Below are 21,910 nucleotides of genomic sequence, written 5' to 3'. Positions count from 1 at the left end.
ATGGAGACTCAGTGAGCTGCTATCATTATTGAAGTTGAGGACATTCCTCAAATAATGTAAAATAGAGCTTCTACAGGATCCAGCTCTATCCCTCTGAAGGAAGTCAGCTTACCACAGATACACCTGTGTGGCTCTCTTATCTTGTGGTATCAACTCACCTTAACCAAACTATGAAATCTGGTCCAGTAGTGCCTGTTCAAGATGGTTGAATAAAAAAATGGTAATAGTGGAATATTATTCCATCAGAAGAATGAAATCTCACTTGTCACAAAGTGAGCAGTACTGGAGATCATCAGGTGAAGCGAAACAAACCTGCTATGAAAGACAAGCATCTTTCCATTGTGAAAACAAAGAGAAAATGAGGAGAGGGGCCAGGAGTTAGAAGATTAGGCAGGAGTATGACAATGATGAGGTGACTATGACCCAGCCTGGTATCGGAGTGTGTGGAAACGCCATAGTGAGACCTGTCTTTATGTACAGTTAACACTAGAGGAAAGTCCCTGGCAGTGAGTCTTGTTGGTCATAGAGTTGTGGTGAGTGAAGAGTCTACAGAGCAAGGTGGGGCTGTGGATGAGGATTTAACCTGGGGTGAACTGAGCGATGGTGCCACCCATGTACTGAGAGCTGGCTGAACATGGAGCCAGGCACAGAACCACCTGAGATTCTCCAAGGTCTGAATGGAAGCCAGGCCCTCCATGGAGCCCTTCACACCACCAACAGGATGAATTGCTTTGACATTTCCCTTTATTTTCTCTCTCTCTCTCTCTCTCTCTCTCTCTCTCTCTCTCTGTGTACTGGTACTGGGATTTGAACTCAGGGCCTTGTGCTCTTGCTTAGCTCTTTTGCTCAAGGCTGGTGCTCTACCACTTGAGTCACAGTTCCATATCCAGATTTTTGGTGGTCAATTGGAAATGAGAGTCACATGGACTTTTCTTTTCTTTTATTTTTGCTGGGCCCTGGGGCTTGAACTCAGGGCCTGGCTTGGGCATTGTCCTTGAGTTTCATTTTGCTCAAGGCTAGCACTCTACCACTTGAGCTACAGGCCACTTCCGGCTTTTTCTATGTATGTGGTGCTAAGGAATCGAATCCAGGGCTTTGTGCATGATAAGCAAGCACTTTACCACTAGGCCATATTCCCAGCCCTCACATGGACTTTTCTTCCCTTGGCTGGCTTTGAACCACGATCCTCAGATCTCAGCCTCCTGAGTAGCTGGGATTACAGGCATGGGCCACTAGTGCCTGGCTTTTCAGGGTGAATTTCTTGAAACACATCACAAAGTTTTCATTTGCTCTCTTAATGGAAAGACTGGCCACTCAGAGTGTCCAGGAGAAGACAGGTTGTAGCTTGTAAGAGCTTTCTAGTTAGCCTGGAAGAATAATGTTTGAATAAATGATATATAAGACTGTATAGCCATAGATGATTGGAGAATGCTAACTTACAAGTTCCCTTTAAGAACAAGAAAGATGAAATGTATCAGATGGATTGTGCTCATGTCAAAAAGCTCACTTTGTGATTTAACTGGTCAACTTGCTTTGTTATAATAATTTTAGGACTGAGGCAGGGTTGGCAGTATGGGGCATGGCCCAAAGTACTAGGGGGTGTAACTGAAAGGCTAGATGCATGGCTCAATCATTGGAGGTGTGGCTTGAGTGCCAGGGGTGTGTCTAAAGTATCAGGGGTATGGCCTGTGTTAGTGACATGGCAAAAGTGTTAGGGGCCCTGTGTAAGTGCTACCTAGCAAACATCAGACAAACCACATTAGGACCAACACTGTAGATTAGATGGCACAGATTGGGCTTCATCACTTGAGCCACACTCTTAGTCTTTTTGCTTTATTTTCTTTTTTGTTGGTCGTGGAGTTTGAATTCAGGGTCTGGACTCTGTACCTGAGCCTCTCTGTGCTTAAGGCTAGTGCTCTTCTACTTGAGCCACAGGGCCCCCTTCCTTCCCTCCTTCCTTCCTTCCTTCCTTCCTTCCTTCCTTCCTTCCTTCCTTCCTCCCTCCCTTCCTTCCTTCCTTCCTTCCTTCCTCCCTCCCTTCCTTCCTTCCTTCCTTCCTTCCTTCCTTCTTTCCTTCCTTCCTTCCTCCCTCCCTCCCTCCCTCCTTTCCTTCCTTCCTTCGTTCCTTCGTTCCTTCCTTCCTTCCTTCCTCCCTCCCTTCCTCCCTCCCTCCCTCCCTCCTTTCCTTCCTTCCTTCGTTCCTTCGTTCCTTCGTTCCTTCCTTCCTTCCCTCCTTCCTTCCCTCCTTCCTCCCTCCCTCCCTCCTTTCCTTCCTTCCTTCCTTCCTTCCTTCCTTCCTTCCTTCCTTCCTTCCTTCCTTCCTTCCTTCCTGCCTTCCTGCCTTCCCTTCCCTTTCCTTTTTCTTTCTTTCTTTTTTTTTTTTGGTGTCAGTCCTGGGGCTTGAACTTAGGGCCTCACACTGTTGCTTAGCTGTTTTGGTCATGGTGGGCATTCCACCATTTGAGCCACACCTCTACTTCCCACCTTTTTGGTGGTTCACTGGAGGTGAAAAGGCTCCTAGATTTTCCTGCCCAGGCTGACTTTAGACCTTGCTCCTCAGGCCTGGGCCTCCTGTGTAGCTAGGATTATATGCATGAGCCACTGGCTCAGATGTGGAAGTATTTGTTTTGAGATACAATCATGCTTTATGTTTGGGCTGATCTAGATTCTGATCATCCTGTTCAAGTTTCTCATGTGACTGGATGAACAAGGTACTCAGCCATTTGGTGGAGATGGAATATCCTGAACTTTTTTTTTGCCTGGGTTTCTCTCAAACAGTGACCTATCTCCACCGGCTCAGTAGGTAGGGCTGCAGGTCTGAACCAGTGTGCCTGGCCACAGCAAAGGAGGCTTTAAAAGCCAACCATGCCTTCTGTCTCACTTATTGCTAATGGTTAGTACGTGGAAGAGGTAAGCACCATGGGCCATCCAGAGCCACCCTCTGCGCTGCATCCCAGCTGCCTGGGTGACAGTGGGCGGTGGTGTCACTTGGTCAGCTCCCAGGTGCCTTGAAGGCTCTTACCGAGCTGGGCTTAGAGGCATCAAATGCAGCCTTGCTGGAGAGTGTGTATGACTCAGGTTCACCTCTCCATTTCTGGTTCCTGCGGAACCATTTCCGGTATTGATCCCGGACCTGTGGAGGGAAAGTGAGCTGTGGGCCAGCTGGCTGGACGCAAGGAGGCTGACAGAGTGGACGGCGTGGCGGAGCAGCCGGGTACCTGCTGGCTGAGCAGGCAGTAGACGAGGAAGATGAAGACGCCCTGCAGGGTGTTGATGATGGTGAACAGGTAGGCCATGACCTGGGCAGCTGCTCCCACCTGCAGGACGCCCAGACACCACGTGCAGCCCAGGATACAGAGCTGGGCCATTCCTTTAAATGCCAGCATCCTGGGAGTGGGGGAGACACAGAGATAGACAGGGAGACAGAGCCACGATGCAGCCAGAACCAACTGAAGCCTGTTATCCTGTCTGCTTCCCCCCCTGGGTGGCTTCTCAGGCTGAGATGTGGCTTTCACTGTCATGACATTTCACAATACAAATGACATCTCATGCCCAGGAGGCGTGTGGTGGGCCTGTGAGGGTACTGATACATGGTAAATAAGTTCTCAAAATCTCGTTGTAGTCAGGTGCTGGAGGCTCATGCCTATAACCCTAGGACCTCAGAAGGCTAAGGTCTGAGGAGCGTGGTTCAAAGGCAGCCTGGGCAAGAAAGTCAGTGAGACTCATCTCTAATTAAACACACACACACACACACACACACACACACACACACACACACACACACACACCAGTGCTTAAAAGGCCTGCAAGCATGGCTCAAGTGACAGGACACCTGCCTAGCAAGCAAGGAACTCTGAGTTCAAACCCTCATACCACCAAAATATAAAAATAAAAGAGAGCAGAGCAGATTCTTGCATTTATAAAGGTGACAGTGTATCAGAATGGAGAATGCACTAAGTAATGACATATAAGCGATTGTTCCAGCAAAGGATTGTGGGAGGCTCTGATGTTGGTTAGGATTTCTTTGTTCTGGGGGGAGGAATGGTTGGCAGGCAGGGCACATGAAGGCTAGGGCTGGGGGTGGGTGGGTGGAGTCACAAGCTAGGTTCAGGAATGGACAGAGAACATTCTGGGATGTCAGCAGCAGCCTACCGAATGTTAGTGGGATCATAGATGGAAGGTTGCATTTTTCTTTTCTTTTTCAGTTGTGGGGCTTGAACATGGGGCCTGGGCACTGTCCCTGAGCTGTTTTGCTCAAGGCTAGCGCTCTACCACTTTTAGCCACCGCTCTACTACTGGTTTTCTAATGGTTCATTGGAGATGGAAGTCTCACAGACTTTTCTGCTTGGGCTAGCTTTGAACTGTGATCCTCAGAACCTCCTGAGTAGCTAGGATGACAGGCATGAGCCACCTGTGCCTAGCACCATCACTAACTTTGTATCCAGTGAGAGAAGGGCTATATGGATCTGGCTTTGGGGAGCACATGTCTATAGCCGTCTCACCTGGTGTTCTGGAGGGTGGACACGTTCTGGTTGAGGGACAAGAGCCTGTTTTTCACCGTCCACAGGGTCAGCAGAAAGAACACCATGTTGACCTCAAGGAAACCACAGCAGTGCTGTGAATGCCTTCTTCTTTTGCTTTGGGGGTGAACCTCAGGACCTCACATACACCCCACCCCATCCCAGCCACATAGGAGTGGAAGGTGAACTATTTTTTTTTTTTTTTTTTTGGCCAGTCCTGGGCCTTGGACTCAGGGCCTGAGCACTGTCCCTGGCTTCTTCCCGCTCAAGGCTAGCACTCTGCCACTTGAGCCACAGCGCCGCTTCTGGCCGTTTTCTGTATATGTGGTGCCGGGGAATCGAACCTAGGGCCTCCGAGGCAGGCACTCTTGCCACTAGGCTATATCCCCAGCCCCGAAGGTGAACTATTTGATATCTCACTTCAGGCCACCCGTCACCCGGGGCAAAATGCAGATGTTTTCAATACCCAGTGTCAAATTCCAACCCCAGGACCAGTGCCCGGCCTTCTGCCATGGCTCCATTCCTGGCGCCCTGCCCAGATGGGACTGGTGAGGAGGCTTTGAGGACATGACTCACAGAGAAGATGGTGCAGACAGGGCCGAGGAAGGCCCACACGAAGCCCTTCTGTGTGTCCAGCCAGCAGCTGGACAGAGACACAATCAACAGTGGAGATAAACACATTCATCCTCCTTCTTCCTTCATCCTTCTTTCCCTCTCCTTCCTTCATTTTTAACTTCCTTTCTCATCCCTCCTTTTTGTCCTTCCCCTCCTTCTGTCCCTCTTCCTTTCTCCCTTCTTTCCTTCTTCCTTTCTTCTTTCTTTCTGTTCCTTTCCCTTCCCTCCCCTCCCCCTCTTCCTGTCTCCTCCTCCCTTCCCCTCCTTCCTTTCCTCCTTTCCCCTCCCTCCTTCCCTCCTTTCCCCTCCCTCCTTTCCTCCCTGTCCCTCCCTCCTTCCCTCCCTTCCCCTCCCTCCTTCCTTCCCTTCCCCTCTCTCCTTCCCTCCCTTCCCCTCCCTCCTTCCCTTCCTTTCCCCTCCCTCTTTCCCTCCCTTCCCTTCTCTTTCTTCCTCAATACTAGAGACTGTGCCTCTGTGACTTTCTGTAAAGAGCCAATGGGGAAGACAGTACATGTGGTTTATGTCCCACAAATGTCATGTGTGGGACACCCGATGCCTATCACGCAGAGATGCAATCTCTCTTGGATGTCATACTTATTTTGAGATGGCAAATACGTCAGCACCCCTGAGATAAACATTGCTGAAGTAGAACACAGATATGTAACTTTTTTGGGGGGAGGGGTGTGGTCCTGGGCCTTGAACTCAGGGCCTGGATACTGTACTGGCTCAACTTTATCTTCAGTTAGTGAATGGAATTAATCCCCTACAAGGAGACATTGGGTTTCCACATCAAGTTCTGAAATAAACCCTCAAAATGCCGCTTTGTTTCCATCGCAGCTGCAAGGGCTGAGGACGGCTGGGTATTTGCACTCACCGGGCAGACGTCCCATAGAGCTGAGGCCGGGATGCTGCGGCCACGGCCACAGTGACAGCAGGGACCCCGTACCCCACAGGGAACATGAGCGATCTGAAGACTCTGCTCCTGGCAGAGTAGCTGAGCACCGTCAGGTTGCGGGCGGTGAGGAGCAGGTGCAGGCCCCCCAGCAGCATCCAGGTGAAGGCCGCCAGATAGAGGTAGTGCAGGGCCCCGGCGATGAAGGCGCAGAGCACCTGCCGAGGAGGGGGAGGGGGAGGAGGAGGGGGGGACCGAGGAGACACCTAGAGTAGCTTGCAGCCCCCTGAGTGTGACTCAGGATGGATCTCTCTCTCTCTCCCTCCCTCCTTCCCTTCCCTTCTCCCATTTTGTGCCTGTACTGGGGATTTAACTCACAGTTGTGTCCTAGCTAGGCAGCTGCTCTAGCACTTGAGCCCCACCTCCAGCCCTATTCTGCACCAGCTGTTTGTGAAAACTCTTTTTCTCACTTTCTTTTGCCTGGTCCAGCCTGGACTATAATCCTTCTGTGTATGCTACCTATGAAAGCTGGGTTTAAGGGTGCACCCCACCATGCATGTCTGGCCTTTTCTGTTGAAATGGGATCTCATGAATGTTTTCCCTCCTTTATCCGGGCTGACCTGGAACCGTGGTTCTACCAAACTCTGCCTCTTGTGTAGTATCGGTGTTAGCCACCATGCTTATCTACTCCCAATGCCCCCTGGAACCACCGCGACTTTGTTCCCAGCCCAAGGCAGCAGCCTGGCTCCGCGTGCCTTGGGCAGGGCTGAGGGCCTGAGGGGCAGCGTGGGTACCTTGGGTTGGGTGTGATCGATGGCAGTGAGGAAGAGGAGGTGGGCCAGGAAGAGGCAGATGCAGAGCTGCAGGTGCAGGGAGGTGCTGGTGTTCCGGATGGCCCTGCACAGGAGGAAGGTGAGGGCGGCCAGGAGGAGGCAGAGCAGAGAGAGGCTGAGCCCCACTTGGGTGATGAGGGCCAGGGCGGGGTCGGCGTCCTAGGAGGGGGCAGAGGAGAGAACAGGGTCACCGCCTCCCACTTTGGGTTCAGTGACTCCCCCTCCCCCCAGACCCATTGTTAGTATTTGGCTTAGCAAGTTATAGAAGGAACTTGATAGCTAAATGACTCTGGGCTTGGTGTTTCAGCGCACAGGAGAGCCTTCCTCGTTTTTGGCTGTGGTGGGCATTGAACACAGGGCCTGGCATTCCCTCCTACGCAGGCGTGGTACCCCGCAGGCCACGCCCCCTGCGGAGAACCACGGCAACCTAAGAACCACACCCACACCCAGCCTATCAGACACACCCATACTGTGGAGCCACACCCACACCGGCTGCTCTGCTCCTACAGCGAACCACGCCCTAACCACGAGCCCGCCCGCCCTACTCGAGCCACGCCCCTACCCAAGCTCCGCCCTTGCCATGAGCCAGATCCCTGACCATAGAGCCACTCCTACCGTGCCTCCAGCTCATTTTTTTTTTTTTTTTTTGGCCAGTCCTGGGCCTTGGACTCAGGGCCTGAGCACTGTCCCTGGCTTCTTCCCGCTCAAGGCTAGCACTCTGCCACTTGAGCCACAGCGCCGCTTCTGGCCGTTTTCTGTATATGTGGTGCTGGGGAATCGAACCTAGGGCCTCGTGTATCCGAGGCAGGCACTCTTGCCACTAGGCTATATCCCCAGCCCCTCCAGCTCATTTTTGAAGTTAATAATTAAAAAAAAATTGATCAGGGACCATGAAAAGAAACTCGTGCTTCATCGAAGAAAAATATCTAAACATCGGAAAACTTACATATTGTGAAAAAAAATTGCAAAATATAAAATAAATTTAAAAAAGGAAAGGAAACTTATGTACCTTATAAACCTTATGTACCGAGCAAATGCCAGGTCTAGCAAACAGTGCTAGTCCTGTATTACTTGATTTAAAAACAACAAAAAAACCTACACAAAATAGTAAAATATAAAAACAATGTTTTATAGATCCCGGGAAAAAGAATTTTCAGCAAAGTACAAAAATTTAAAGCATTCCTTTCTTTAATTTTGTAATTCTTTACTGTGGAATAGCTCAGGATGTCAGTTCTAAGTAACAGAATTGATAACTGTGCGAGGAAACGTAATTTGGATTACAAAATTCTTGCTTTAGTGAAATTCCTTACACAGTGAAAAATAATTTTTTTGTTTTACTACGAACATGTTGCACAGAGGGGCTACCATGGTATCAGCCAAGTAATGAGCACATGTCTCTTTTTGAACAATGTCACCCCTTCCATGACTTTTCCCCCAGTTTCCCTCTCCTGTTCCTGCCCACAAGTTACACAGGTGCATGGGTTGTTTTCAGGGCCAGGTCTGCTGGGCAGTCATCCTATCTCTGCTTCTCTGGGACACTGGGCATGGCTGGCACGTGCTCCTGTCTGTGCCCAGCGATTTTGGTTGCTCTGTCACCAGGGAAACAGGCATGGTGAGTGCTACTACACACAGCCATTGGTTGAGATGGAGTCTCCTAAACATCTTGCCTGGGCTGGTCTCAACTTGCCACTCTGGTTACCTAATTTCCTCCCAGGGACATAGGATGACAGGCTTGAGCCACTACACACAGCCTAGATTTTAAGAGAATTTTGTTGTTGTTGTTGTTTTCGTTTTTTCCCCACTGCTGGGGCTTGAATTTAGGGACTGGGTGCTGTCCCTGAGTTTTTGTACTCAAGGCTAGCACTCTAGCCCTTGAGCTACAGCTCCATTTCTGGCTTATTGGTTGTTCCCTGGAGAAAAGAGCTTTATGGACTCTCCTGCTCAGGCTGGCTTCAAACCATAATTCTCAGATGTCAGCCTTCTGCAGCAGAGGCAAGCCAACAGCAGGTGGCTCCTTCCTGTACACTTGTTTCATTTCAACAGCTCCCTTGGTGTGAGTACTGTCTGACAGTGGAGGCTGAATAGTGTACCTCAATGCTGTTGTGGTTACCTACAGGTGTCTCACCTGACTGTCTTCATGGGCCAGGAGCACCGCGAAGATGCTCAGGTGGGAGCAGATGCAGGTGGTGCTGGAGTCTCTGCTGTCCACGGTCTCACAGCCGGTGGTGACCCAGTGACCACACTCACCGCCGCCTCCGTGCCAGGACACACAGAGCACAACACGCTGTCGCCCAGTGGCCACCATCTGGAGGGACAGGACACAGGTGTGAGCCACTTGGCTCTGCTCAGGGATGAAGGTCAAGCTGACCTGGGAATTTGTGGGGGGGGGGGCGGCAAGGAGGAGATGCACAGCCAGGGTGTGTCCTGGACTCAGGCCCTTTCCTGCCCATCAACCGCCCACTGTCCACCAGTGCTCACATGGTGGGAGAAGGTGAAGGTCACCGGGGAGCTGAGGTTCTTGGTGTCCTGGTGGCTCAGGAAGGCTGCGATGACAGGGGACAGCAGAACTGGCTTCTGTCGTGGGCTCCTGTCTGTCTCATAAGCTGCCCCCTGCTCTGGCTCGAGGACCAGCGGAGCCTCAGCCAGCAGCTTGCCCATCTCAGGAATGGAAATGAGGCCCACCATGGCAGGGCCTGTGGGCCAAATGCAAGGGTGAATCTCAGTGCCCGTCCTTCTCAGATGGGCTCTTCCCTCTTTCCCATGCTGCCTTTATTTTTGTGTGCTGGTACTGGGGATTAAACTCAGGGTCTGGGCACTGTCCTTGAGCTTTTTCTGTGTTCCAGGCTAGCACTTAACCCCTTGAGCCACAGCTCCGTTGCTGGCTTTTTGCTAGTTAATTGGAGATAGGAGTCTCATGGACTTTCCTGCGCAGGCTGGCTTTGAATTGCATTCTTCAGATCTCAGCTTTCTGAATAGCTGGATGGGAACAAGCCACTGCACCTGGCTTTTAATTTTAATTTTCTGTATCTTTTTTTCTTTGTCAGTTCTGGGGCTTGACCTCAGGGCCTAGGTGCTGTCCCTGAGCTCTTTTGCTCAAGCCTTAGGCTCTACCTCTTTGAGCCATACCTCCACTTCTCGTTTTTGAGTGATTACTTGGAAGATAAGAGTCTCACAGTGTTTCCTGCTGGAGCTGATTGTGAACTGCAATCCTCCCATCTCAGCCTCTGAGTAGTTAACTCCCTCTTAACTCTGTTTTTCTATGACATCTTTCCCACCAGGAGGTCTCAATGCCATGGATACCATGCTGGCCATTACCTTGGTGTCCAGGTTTTTGTGCCAGATCCCAGCTCAGCTGCATCTTTGTCTGATTCTGACTCAAGGTGACTTGCCTCTTACCTTGAGCCTGCAACTCCAGGGTCACTTCTGTGAATTTGGGAAATAAATAACACAAGCAGCATTAGAGTGGACAAATATGTATGTGTATCCATAATGCATATAATAAATAAAATATGATGCATATAATGTATTTGCAAATGTTTCAAATAATAATAACAATAGCACAGCAAGAATTTGACCACTTCATGTGCAATAGACAAATTCCTCAGGACATACAAACTTCCAAAACTGATACAGGAAAACATAGAAATGTTAAAAAAGAGAATGAGTGCTCAGCACCAGTTGCTCATTCTTGTACCCCCAGCTACTCAGGAAGCTGAGATCTGAGGATCTGAGTTTTGAAGCAAGCTGGGGCAGCAAAGCCTGTGAGCCTGTTATCTCCATCTAAGCACCAAAGAGCTGGGAATCTGTGACAGTGCCCAGGCCCTGCGGTCAAGTCCCAAGAGTGGTGGGTGCGTGCGCACATGCACACACACACACACACACACACACACACACACACACACACTGAGCCTGAGTCTTTTCTAACTTTGTTTCTTCACAGACGACAGCACCAGAGAAAAAGTATTGCAATGATTCTATAAGATGTCACAAGAAAATTATGTCCTGTAAATTTAATCATGCACCACTAATCCCAGCAGTCCCAAGGTGCAAACAACAAAAGCAACTACAAAATCCCCAACACAAAACAGCCCATCAGTAGGTGACTGGATAAACAAACGGTGGTCCATCCATATAGTGGACTAGTATTCAGCCAGGAAGAGGAATGAAAGTATGGACACAGGTCAGAAGGAAACATAATGCTGACAGGAGCAGAGAGTGGATGCTTGGCGATCAGTCTCTGGGAAAAGGGAGGAAGAGGGAGGAATATTTAGAGAGCTTACTTTCAGGCTGATAGAAACATTTTAGACGTAGAGGTAAAGGTTGTGTACAACTTGTGGGTGGGGATGGGAGGGAAGCACTGGGAGAGTGTAAGGGAAGGGGTGACGTCCAGAAAGAAAGGGACTCTTTAGCTGACTTATGTAATTGTCACCCATCTGTACATCACCTTTATAAAAACAATAAATAAAGAAATAGAGAGAGGCATGGGGCCGGCCAGTCACTTGTCTGTAGTGGGATGGGGCACTCACCTGTGCCTGCAGGACCTCGGAAGGATGATGCCTCCCTGGGCAGGGCCTTGCTCAGGACTCTCACCGTATTCTCCAGGTGCAGGAGCAGGCTAGTGGCCACACTGTGCTGCTGGGAACGAGGCAGCCTCTCCAGGTCCCCAGGGGTCTCTAGCAGCTCATCCAGATGCTCCAGGAGGCCCTGGAGGATGGAAGACGGAGGCCCAGTGACCACCGGCCCGAGAGACAGCATGAAGAAACAAAACCACCTCCACATGGGACCAGAGACTGGGGGGAAGTAGAAGATGGCCTAAACCCAGGGCCCTGGTTCAGAGCAAGAGAGAAGCCAGTGAGTGCACTTGGGGTGTGTGTGTGTGTGTGTGTGTGTGTGTGTGTGTGTGTGTGTGTGTGTGTGTGTGTCCTTCCACCAGCCCTGCAATGGGCAGAGCTCAGGCCTGGGACACACCCCCCTTTCCTCCCCCCCCCCCCGCCTCTCATCTGTCATCTCGAAGTTGCCCTGGCCTCCTCTGCGTGTTGCCCACCTGGATTGTGTCTGATGTGTCCTGGGGTGATTGTGGCCTGAAGTCCCTGGTCAGATTCTGCACTTCCTCAAAGAAGGCGTCGAGAACCTGGGGGGCAGAGGGGAGCGCTCAGAGAGCCCGGCCTACTGCGGGGTGCATGGGGCGGCGGCGGAGGGGCCTCACCCCACACCAACCCCACTTCCACCCCTCACCGGGCTGTGGATTCCGGGGGGCGCCGTCCAGGCGGGGAAGTCGATCCCTGCACGGGACAGAACAGGGTTACGGTGAGCTGGGGCGGGTGTTGCGTGCAGAAGAGGGAGTCGGGGGCTGGGGGGGGGGCGGGTCTCGGGTACCTTGGCACTCAGGATTCTTTGCATCCCGGGTGTGCCCCGGCAGCGGCTCCCAGCCCGGGGAGCAGAGGCACTTGTAGGACCCCACGGTGTTGATGCAGGTGGTGGAGCTGTGGCACTCGTGTAGTCTGAGGCGGCACTCGTCCACGTCTGGGGAGGACAGGAAGGGCTCAGACCCTGTCCGGCCCCGTCGGAACCCGAGGTGGTCGCCGTGCCCTCTCCCACCTCTCCCCCCGCCCCGCCCGGTCCCCCCACCCGCCCCTAAGCTGGAGGAGCCTGAGGTGAGCACGGACGCAGGGGCGTCGCGGGCCGCAGACCCATGTGCGGGGGCTGGGAGCCTTTGGGATGGAGTCCGCTGTTAGTAAGGAGCGGCTCCCGTGATCTCTCGGACAGCCCTGCTCTTCGGGCCCAGAGACCCGGCGACGGTCAATGAGGGGGCGTGGCCATGCGCGAGCTAGGAGGCCGTGGGTCTGGTCAAGAGGGGGCCGCGAATCAGCGGGCGTAGGCATGCCCAATAACGGGCGTGGCCAGACAGCACTGCCTAGCCAATGGGCGTGGCCACCAGGGGGCGCGGCTAAGCGGTGGGCGTGGTCCTGTCAGGTCCCCAGAGTGCGGAGTCTCCAAGCTGCGGACCTTCACACTGGGTGTCCGGCGGGCCGTCCGGGGATCCCGGGATCGGCCTCCAGCCCGATCGGCAGCGGCACTGGTAGCCGCCGGCTTTGTTGAGGCAATGGGTGGAGTTGTGGCAGCGGTTGTGGCCGGAGGTGCATTCGTTCACATCTGTGGACAAGGCCGGAGGGTCAGACCCAGACAGGCAGCCTGCCTCTCAGCCTGGAAGTTGCTCAACTCCGAGGGCATGGACGGCGGTGGGGCGTGGTTCAGTGGTGGGGGCGGGGCCTGATGACAGGTCTCAGCTCATTGGCTGGGGTGTGACACGTCTGGGAGCCTAGCCTAGACTGCAAAAGGCCCTGGGTTCACCCTCAACAGATAGACAAAAGAAGGCAAACAAAGCAACTTAAAAGGCACAGGGCAATTGAGCCTTCCAGAGGCTGCTCCAAGATGTAGCTCCGCCCCTCTAACCGCGCCCACAGAGATAACCATGCTCACCAGCCAAGTCCCACTAAGATAGCCACACCCCCTACTGCTCCCAGACTAGCCAATCTCTACCAGCCGAACACTGCAGTTTTTAAATCTTTAAAAGATAAATGTGTGGGCTGGGGATATAGCCTAGTGGCAAGAGTGCCTGCCTCGGATACACGAGGCCCTAGGTTCGATTCCCCAGCACCACATATGCAGAAAACGGCCAGAAGCGGCGCTGTGGCTCAAGTGGCAGAGTGCTAGCCTTGAGCGGGAAGAAGCCAGGGACAGTGCTCAGGCCCTGAGTCCAAGGCCCAGGACTGGCCAAAAAAAAAAAAAAAAAAAAAAGATAAATGTGGCTGGGATGTAGCTCAGTGGCAAAGCGCTAGCCTAGCAAGTGCAACGTCCTGAGTTCGGTCCCCAGTACTAAAAAAGAAAAGACCAAAAAAAGATAAATGTTTCCCATCCTCTCAGCCTGTGTTTCTCTCTACCTGTCTCCGTTTCTCTCTCTTTCTCTTTCCACAAACGATTCCAACCACCTTAACACATTTCACTTGTCATTGATGTTTTCAGAGAGTGAGGTTCTACTGGTCCCCAAGTTTACTCTTGACCTTGGCACCGCTCCACAGGCAGGTGTTTGGGCACAGGTGCACGTATGCCTGCTCTGTCTGTCTCACCCCTCAGGCGCTGAGTTCACAGCCATTCCTTGGTCATGGGGAGGTGGGAACTCACCTTGACACGTGTTCTCACTCTCATTATGGAATTTTTTTCCCCCAGAAAGGAGCGCATATCCTGGGCTGCACATGCAGTAATAGTTCCCTTCTGTGTTCTGACAGTCGGCAAACTTCCCACAGGACGTCCTCAAAGGCGGTGCACACTCATTGATATCTGTAACACACAGGTCAAAGGTCACCTCCCAAAGGTGTGAGTTCTCTCAGGAAAGAGAACCCCATCACCACCCTGACCTCCCAGCACTGGGGCTGATTCAGCTATTGAAAAGAATCTTGGGCTGCATTCTGAAGCTGGGCTGCACCTGGAGCAAGCCATTCCTGAAGGCTCATCAGTCAGTTGCTCCTCTGAATTCTCAGGGTGACATAGGGGACAGTGACAGGGTAGGGATGGGCTAGAGGCTTAGCACCTCCCTCTCCTAGTCCTGAGGGCTGATGGGTGCACACAGACTCCAGGTGACCCAAGTCCTCCCTCCAGAGGAAGCCGCACACATTGATTTCTTGCTTCTCCTTTTCTCTGCCTTCAGTGATTGGTCTCAGGCTCAGGCTGAGACCCCCCCCCCCAACTGTGACTCATGTCTCCCACTCCCCAGGGGCTAGATCCTCTCCAGCCGCCCCCCCCCCTCCATCCTCCGTACCGTTGCAGCTTCCAGCTTGGCTGGTGATGATGGGCTCCTCCCCGGAAGTGAATCCCGGCTCACAGCGGCAGGTGGTGGCATTGAGGCATGTGGAGTGCGGAGGACACCACTTGGCACAGCCTGCATGGTAGGAGACCAGGTGAGAGGGTGGGGGCAGAGACCCAGGGGAGGTGGGGGCGGGGCTGAGGGTGCCAAGAGGACCCTTTCCCCAGCCTTCGGGTGGGGTGCAAGTGCTCCCTGTAGACTCACCTCCTGTCTTGTAGGCTGCAGCCCCCCACAGTCTCAGCACCATGCACAACACTGCAACAGAGTGGGAGAGGGGTCAGGGACACCCCAAAGGAGTGCCTTCGAGGGCTGGAGTTCACCCCCACACAGGCTTGCATGGTATCCAGCACCAGGATATGTCCGTGGCACCTCTTTGAGCCCATGGCCACCACACTGCTGGTGTCCCTTCACACAAACAGGGCCCTGATTCCTTCTCCTGTCAGGGGGCCTGGCCACCCAGATCCTGATTTTGGGCCATGGGCAAGGAGCCAAATGATGGTATCTCCTTTCCTGTACTAGGGCAGGAGGCAGCCCGGGCATGTCAGTGGCCTCAGTCAGTGGACTCAGGGGAGAACAGAGGCCCTGGACCCGGCCTTTCCTCAAATCTCCCGATGGCTCTGGGACACAGGCCACAGACCCCCAGCCCAGCTCCCAGTGCCTTTAGACACAGACAGGAAGTTGCTGTGATGGGCTGCTGAGGGCCCTAGAGTCCCTCTGCTCCTGATGCTGGCCTGGGGTGGAGTGGCCCCTGCCCAGGGTGGGGCTGGGGGCTTCTATCTAGTCTCCAGGGGCTTTAGAGACAGGGGGCCTGGCCTCATTCAACAGAGAGATTCAGGAAAGAGATTGTTCAGGTGAGGAAACACACACACACGAGGACCGAGGGATGGGGTGCACTGGATAGGCACCTGAGGAGGGCTAGGAGGAACATTCACTCTCCCTCAACCTAGAAACTCTGGGAATGCAGCAAGGAATCCAACAAGGTTCTCTGCCTCCTGAGTAGTAGCCAAGATTGTAGGCATGAACTATTGTGGCAGGACACACAATCATATTTTAAACTCTAGGTACATAAAATATTTACAACTATGCCAAGCTTTGGAACATATGAATTGATTGATGCCCGCTTCTTGTTGGCCCCCATTCCTTACCAGAATGAGAGAGACAGAGAGAGAGAGAGAGAGAGAGAGAGAGAGAGAGAGAGAGAGAGAGAGAGAGAGAGAGAGAGAGAGAATATTATCACTATTTTACAGAGGACAGTTATGACAGTGTCGCTAACAGAAGACAGAGTCAGGATTTGAACCTAAGGATCTGGACCCAGATTCTACCATTGCTCTCCATACAACCTTGCTCTCTGGGCTGGTGGTTGAGTTACAGGAAAATTTGGATTCTAATGTCTGTGTCCACATGTATGGTCAAGTTCCTTTGCACCTTGTGTATGCTGTACATACACACTTAGAATGTGCTCCAGTTGGGTCTAGCAGGGTGTGCCTCTAGTCCTTGCTATTTGGGGGGCTGAAGCTCAAGGATTCCTTGAGCCCAGTAGTTTGAGGTCATCCTGGGCAACATAGTGAGAACCTGTCTCAAAATCAAAATGAAGCAACAAACACAATCTCTTGAAGAAGCTAAAGGCACTAAACTTGTTTTAAATTTCGACACTATTGTGGGGACTAGTGTTGTTTAAAGGGTTCCCAGCTTTGGGTAAAAAGTCATGTTTTATGCATCAGACAGGAAGTGAGCCTGTTGTATTCATAAGTAACAAGAAAGGAGTTACAGCCAAAGAGACAAATGCTTAAGATAAGACGCCTCAACTTCTGACAGTCTCGATCTATTATTAAATAATTATTAATTATTCTCCTTATTAAAGGAAATAAAGACCAGAATTCACTGCCAGTTGAATGTAAATTGATGGTATTTTTTCCAAAGGACAACACATACCAATACTTCAGAGAGCTTTTTTAAAATGCTGCTGCTAGGATTTGAATTCAGGGTCTCTCACTTCCACTTGAGCTTTTCTAGTCAAGGCTGGTACTTGACCACTTTAACCACAGCTCCATTTCTGGCTTTTTGTTGGTTAATTTGACATAAAAAAATCTGGGTGACTTTCTTGCCTGGGTTGGCTTTGAACCAAGATCCTCTGTTCTCAGCCTGCAGAGCAGGTGGAATTACAGAGGTGAGCCACAGGCATCTGGCTTCAGATGGCTTTTGGATCAGAGTATTAGAGTTTAAGTATCAGCTTCTGTCTGGCTTGATATCTTGACACCCACCCTGAGGAATCTCAGGCCCAAATCAGCATGATGACTACAGACACTAGAAAAAAAAACGACTTTCTTGTTGGAGAACTTAGTGTAAAAGAGTGAACATCTCAGAAAAATGTCTTCCCTGCTGTCAGGTATAGAGAAGCCAGAAATCAAGTTAACGACTGAGAGGATTTGCAGATTGGGTATGTGGCCCCCAGTTCTCATTATCTGTCTCTTGTCATTGTCATAATTCAACTTACCCAGGAATAGCTTCAAGTATTGTTGTCTCATGGTCCAGAAATCAGGGAGGCCATTCATAGAGGAACCTTGGATTCTAGGCTGTAGCAGCTACAACAGTGCTTCCTGTTTTAAGGAGAACTTGTAACCAAGATGGTTTAAGGAACCAGTGATGTGTTTTTTTAATCCCTTCATATCTGATCGCTCACGTTACAGGAACTCAGAGTTTCCTTTTCAAATATTTGCTTTGCATTAGTAGAAACTATATAAACAAATTTTTGGGGCTGTCTCCTAAAATACTTTGTTACAGGGAGTGTGGAGTTACATATTTGAATACATTGCATCATAAAGAACCATCCTACATTCCTGCCTCTATAAATTTTTTGTGCATGCGCACACACACACACTCTTTTTCTTTTATTGTGCCATTCCTGGGGCTTGAACAAAGGGCCTGAGCACTGTCCCTGAGCTTCTTTTGCTTAAGGCTAGCACTCTACCTCTTGAGCCACAGCACTACTCCTGGCATTTTCTCTGTATGTGGCAGTGAGGAATCAAGCCCCAGGCTTCATGCGAGCTCGACAAGCACTCTACCGCTAACCCACATTCCCAGCCACAGACAGACAGACAGACAGACAGACAGACACACATATGGATGGATGGGGAGGAGAGAGGAGGAGAAGTGAGGGGAGAAGAGAAGAGCAGGAGGAGAAGAGCAAGGGGAACAGAGTAGAACTGGGCTGGTCAGAGGAGCAGAGCTGAGCTGATCAGGGCAGGCAGGAGGTGCGAAGGTGTCTGGAGCCTGATGCCTGAGGGAAAGTCCGAAGCCGGAGGCCTGCAGAGGAGTCTGAAGCCTGAGGCCTGAAGCCTTGAGAGAGAGTCTGAAGCCTGAGGCCTGTGGAGGACTCTGGAGCTTGAGGCCTGAGGAGGAGTCTGGGGCCTGAGTCTGGTAGAGAAGCCTAAAGCCTCTGGAGAGGCCTGAGGCTTAAAGCTTGAGGAAAGGCCTACAGGAAGAAAGCTTGCTCCTCTGGAGGTTTGGAAGTTTGGAGGCTGAAGTAGTTGGAGATTAAGGTGTGGAGGTTCGGAGTTCAGGTCAGGTCTCAGGTCTGGGTTCTGGGTAACTAGCCCAGGACAAGGTAGTAGCAGCTTAGCATTTGGAGGTGGAGGGCTGCTCTGGTTCTGGGATTTAGGTTGTAAATAAAATCCCTTTGTAAATAAAACACCTTCCCACCTTAAGTTGTACCTTAATGGATTATTCTCACTCTCGGAATATAACAGTATCAGTACTTGAACTCAGGGCTGAGGCTCTGTTCTTGAGCTTTTCGCACTCAAGGTTGTCACTTTAGCACTTGAGCCACAGCTCCACTTCTGGCTTTTTGGTGGTCAATTGGAGATAAGTGTCTCATGGACTTTCTCTGTCTGGACTGGCTTTGAACCATCATCTTCAGATCTCAGCCTCCTGAGTATCTGGGATTACAGGCTTTATGCCATTACATGTCTCTTTACTCAAGAGACACCATCACAATAGAGACCTGTTCATGCTCCTTGAGCTTCCTTCACTCTTGGTAGTGTTGAGGGGTGGCGGGGGTGGGGTGGGTTGGGCCAAGGGACTTATATTGGAAATTCCCCTGGTAGAGCTGGTCTACTTTCTGTTCAAGTCCATCTTGAGCACTGAGATCTGTTCATTGAGATGACGTTCTTCCTCTGCTGAGGTTTTCCTGTCTGTGAAGGGTGTGTGTGTGTGTGTGTGTGTGTGTGTGTGTGTGTGATGCAGATGACAGAAGAGCAAGGAGGGGAAGGCCCACTCAGGTCAACCCACACAGAGAGGCCAGCATCCTGGAGGTTGGGCGATATTTTTATGTTGTTTGTTTTCCCCTCTTGCAACGTTTCAACAAGCAGACAATCTTAAGATTCACACCCACGGAGATTATCATGTCTAACAGCCTCTGATTTGGTGGAGACGGAGAGCTTCAAGACACAGCTCCTGGGAGAGGCCTACCCCGGAAGTGAGTGGCCTCAGGAACCAGAGCTGGAAGTCGGCGAGTAGAGTCACCCCCGGAACTGGAAGTTCTGACTTGCTGCCGTTTTATGTATCTGGATCCTCCTCCCATTGGGTGTCATTGCCTTCCGTTCCCTGTGAAGGATGATGTCCACGGCCGAGGTCGGCTTCCACACACACACACACACACACACGTGCACACGTGAGCGCACACATGCGTGCACACACACGCCAAGGCCCAGTGGCAGCAGTGTGTCCAGCACTGTGAATCTGCGCCTTAGGCTCATTCCCCTCCTATTCCCAGTCTGAGTTGTCCTTTCCCTGGGGGGACAAGCAAGCATTTATTTTCTTGCAAAATATCCACAAGACACCTAGGTAAATGTCAGTGGAATCAGGAGTTATTAATAGTCCCGCAAAGATCTCACATCTGTGTTCCTACTGTCTGTCTAATCTTTCTCCAAAGTCTTAAGATTTTCTGGACCCTGAGTGGCTCACACCTGTAATTCCAGCTACTCAGGAGGCTGAGAAGTGAGGATCATGGTCTGAAGCCAGCCTGGGTAGGAAAGTTAATTTGACTCTTATATCCAATGAACTACCAAAAAGCCAGAAACAGCTAGGAATATGGCCTAGTGGTAAAGTGCTCGTCTTGTATATATGAAGCCCTGGGTTCGATTCCTCAGCACCATATATATAGAAAAAAAATGCCGGAAGTGGTGCCTTGGCTCAAGTGGTAGAGTTCTAGCCTTGAGAAAAAAGAAGCCAGGAACAGTGCTCGGGCCCTGAGTTCAAGCCCCAGGACTGGCAAAAAACAAACAAAAAAACCCCCAAAATCCAGAAACAGAGGTGTGATTCAAGTGGTAGAGCACTAGCTTTGAGCATAAAAACTCAGGGACACTACCCAGGCCCTGAGTTCAAGCCCAGGAGCAGCACCAAAACAAAAACAGAAACAAAAACAAACCATCTAGTTTATTTCCAAACGATTCCCATGGCACTGAGATGTCAAATTGTGTAAATTTTATAAATGATGGAACTGAGTAATGAGATGAATGTGATTTCCTAAGGCTACCATTTTCCAGGGACACTTCAGTCATTTATCTAGTTATGTGCTCATTTGCATCACAGTAGATGTCCATTAATATCTGTGGGTTGCAAGCCAGGAAGTCCCAACCACAAGAACCGGCTGAATCTAGTTTCTCCTTCTATTTATTTATTTATTTGGACACTTGTGGGGCTTGGGTTCAGGACTTGGGCACTGTCCCTGAGCTCTTGTGCTCTAGGGTAGCGGGGGACTACTTTGACCCACAGCTCCACTTCTGGTTTTTCTTTTTGAGTGGTGAATTGGAGATAAGAGTATCATGTCTGGGCTGGCTTCAAACAGCGATCCTCAAATCTCAGCTTCCTAAGTAGCTAGGATAACAGGCATCAACCACTTGTGGCCAGCCTTTTTTCTTTTAAGATCAAGGCTACGAAGGACTCAGTATTCCATCTCCCTGGTATTTCTCTGATTCTGCAAACCAAAGGTCATGGAGATTGATGCAATCACAGCAAAGAGGGCACCCCAGTGATGAGATGTCTCAGGGCTCCTTTCATTTCCCTGTTCCTCAAACTGTACACAAAGGGGTTCAGCATTTGTGGGACCACGATATACATAATTGATGCCACAGCATTTTTGGTGGGAGACACAGTGACTTCTGAACTCATGTACACCCCAATGCCTGTCCCATAGAATAAAGACACCACAGAAAGGTGAGAGCCACAGGTGGAGAAAGCTCTGAGCCTTCCCCTTCCAGTTGGGATCTTCAATACAGAGGTGACGATGTGACTGTAGGAGAAGATAATCCCCAACAGAGGGACACCAGCGAACAGGCTGGTCCCTGAGTAGACCAGCAGGATATTGATGGTAGTGTCAGAACAGGAGAGGTCGATGACCTGAACAAGTTCACAGAAGAAATGAGGTATTTCCAGATCTGTGCAGAAGGACAGCTGGAGCAGCATCAGACTATGGAGCAAGGCGTTGCCTGTGGTGACACCCAGGCAGAGCAGAACCAGGAGGACACAGAAGTGAGTGTTCATGATGATGATGTACCTCAGGGGGTGACAGATGGCCACATAGCGGTCATAGGCCATTACAGCAAGCAGACAGTTCTCGAGTCCACCAAAAATCAAGACAAAGGAGAGCTGAGAGAGACACCCAGTATAGGTGATGCTGTGGTCCTGGGCTTGGATGTCCACCAGCATCTTGGGGATGGTGGTGGTGCTGATGCAGATGTCTGTGAAGGAGAGGATGGAGAGGAAGAAGTACATGGGGGTGTGGAGGTGGGAGTCGGAGCTGACGGCCAGGATGATGAGCAGGTTTCCCAGCACGGTGACCAGGTACATGGACAGGAAGAGGCTGAAGATGAGAGGCTGGAGTTCTGGGTCATCTGTCAGTCCCAGGAGAAGGAATTTTGGAATACCTGTTTGGTTTGTGGCTTCCATACCACTGCAGAATCATAAGAAAAATGGCCAGGTGATTGGAGTGAAACGAAGAATGCTTTCCTCACGTGCACTGGCAGCATTGTGCAGAGTGGGGTGGTGGGTGTGAGAAGTGTGGAGCCATTTTGGATTTTTTTTTTTTTTTTGCCAGTCCTGGGCCTTGGACTCAGGGCCTGAGCACTGTCCCTGGCTTCTTTTTGCTCAAGGCTAGCATACTCTGCCACCTGAGTCACAGCGCCACTTCTGG

General features: G+C 51.1%; 2 protein-coding genes across 2 annotated transcripts; both read right to left on the bottom strand.

Annotated features, from left to right (window-relative positions):
- Positions 1-1,176: 1,176 nt before the first annotated feature.
- Positions 1,177-17,285, bottom strand: Adgre2 (adhesion G protein-coupled receptor E2). The gene is made up of 19 exons (XM_048342349.1): positions 17,222-17,285; positions 14,926-14,982; positions 14,677-14,796; positions 14,043-14,198; positions 12,867-13,013; positions 12,237-12,383; positions 12,096-12,142; positions 11,905-11,991; positions 11,387-11,564; positions 10,176-10,283; positions 9,339-9,553; positions 8,986-9,165; positions 6,822-7,019; positions 6,010-6,245; positions 5,097-5,163; positions 4,503-4,594; positions 3,219-3,387; positions 3,023-3,133; positions 1,177-1,367 (listed from the first exon to the last, which is right to left on the bottom strand). Exons 1-19 carry the CDS (start codon positions 17,271-17,273, stop codon positions 1,359-1,361), a joined length of 2,376 nt encoding a protein of 791 aa, XP_048198306.1. The 5' UTR covers positions 17,274-17,285; the 3' UTR covers positions 1,177-1,358.
- Positions 17,286-20,727: 3,442 nt separating this feature from the next.
- On the bottom strand, positions 20,728-21,666 carry LOC125347952 (olfactory receptor 7G2-like). Its single transcript, XM_048340882.1, has one exon. The coding sequence runs from the start codon at positions 21,664-21,666 to the stop codon at positions 20,728-20,730; it is 939 nt and encodes a 312-aa protein (XP_048196839.1).
- Positions 21,667-21,910: the final 244 nt, after the last annotated feature.

The sequence above is a fragment of the Perognathus longimembris genome, chromosome 3 (assembly GCF_023159225.1).
Source record: "Perognathus longimembris pacificus isolate PPM17 chromosome 3, ASM2315922v1, whole genome shotgun sequence".
Lineage (NCBI taxonomy): Eukaryota > Metazoa > Chordata > Mammalia > Rodentia > Heteromyidae > Perognathus > Perognathus longimembris.
This window is presented reverse-complemented; position numbering and strand designations above follow the sequence as displayed.

Coding starts and splice junctions, on each gene's coding strand:
- LOC125347952 (XM_048340882.1), bottom strand. CDS start 21,666: ATGGAAGCCACAAACCAAACAGGTATTCCAAAATTCCTTCTCCTGGGA.
- Adgre2 (XM_048342349.1), bottom strand. CDS start 17,273: ATGAATGGCCTCCCTGATTTCTGGACCATGAGACAACAATACTTGAAG. Junction 14,797..14,925: donor TGCAGCCTACAAGACAGGAG/GTGAGTCTACAG, acceptor CCTACCATGCAG/GCTGTGCCAAGTGGTGTCCT. Junction 12,384..12,866: donor GCCGGACACCCAGTGTGAAG/GTCCGCAGCTTG, acceptor TGTCCTCCCCAG/ACGTGGACGAGTGCCGCCTC.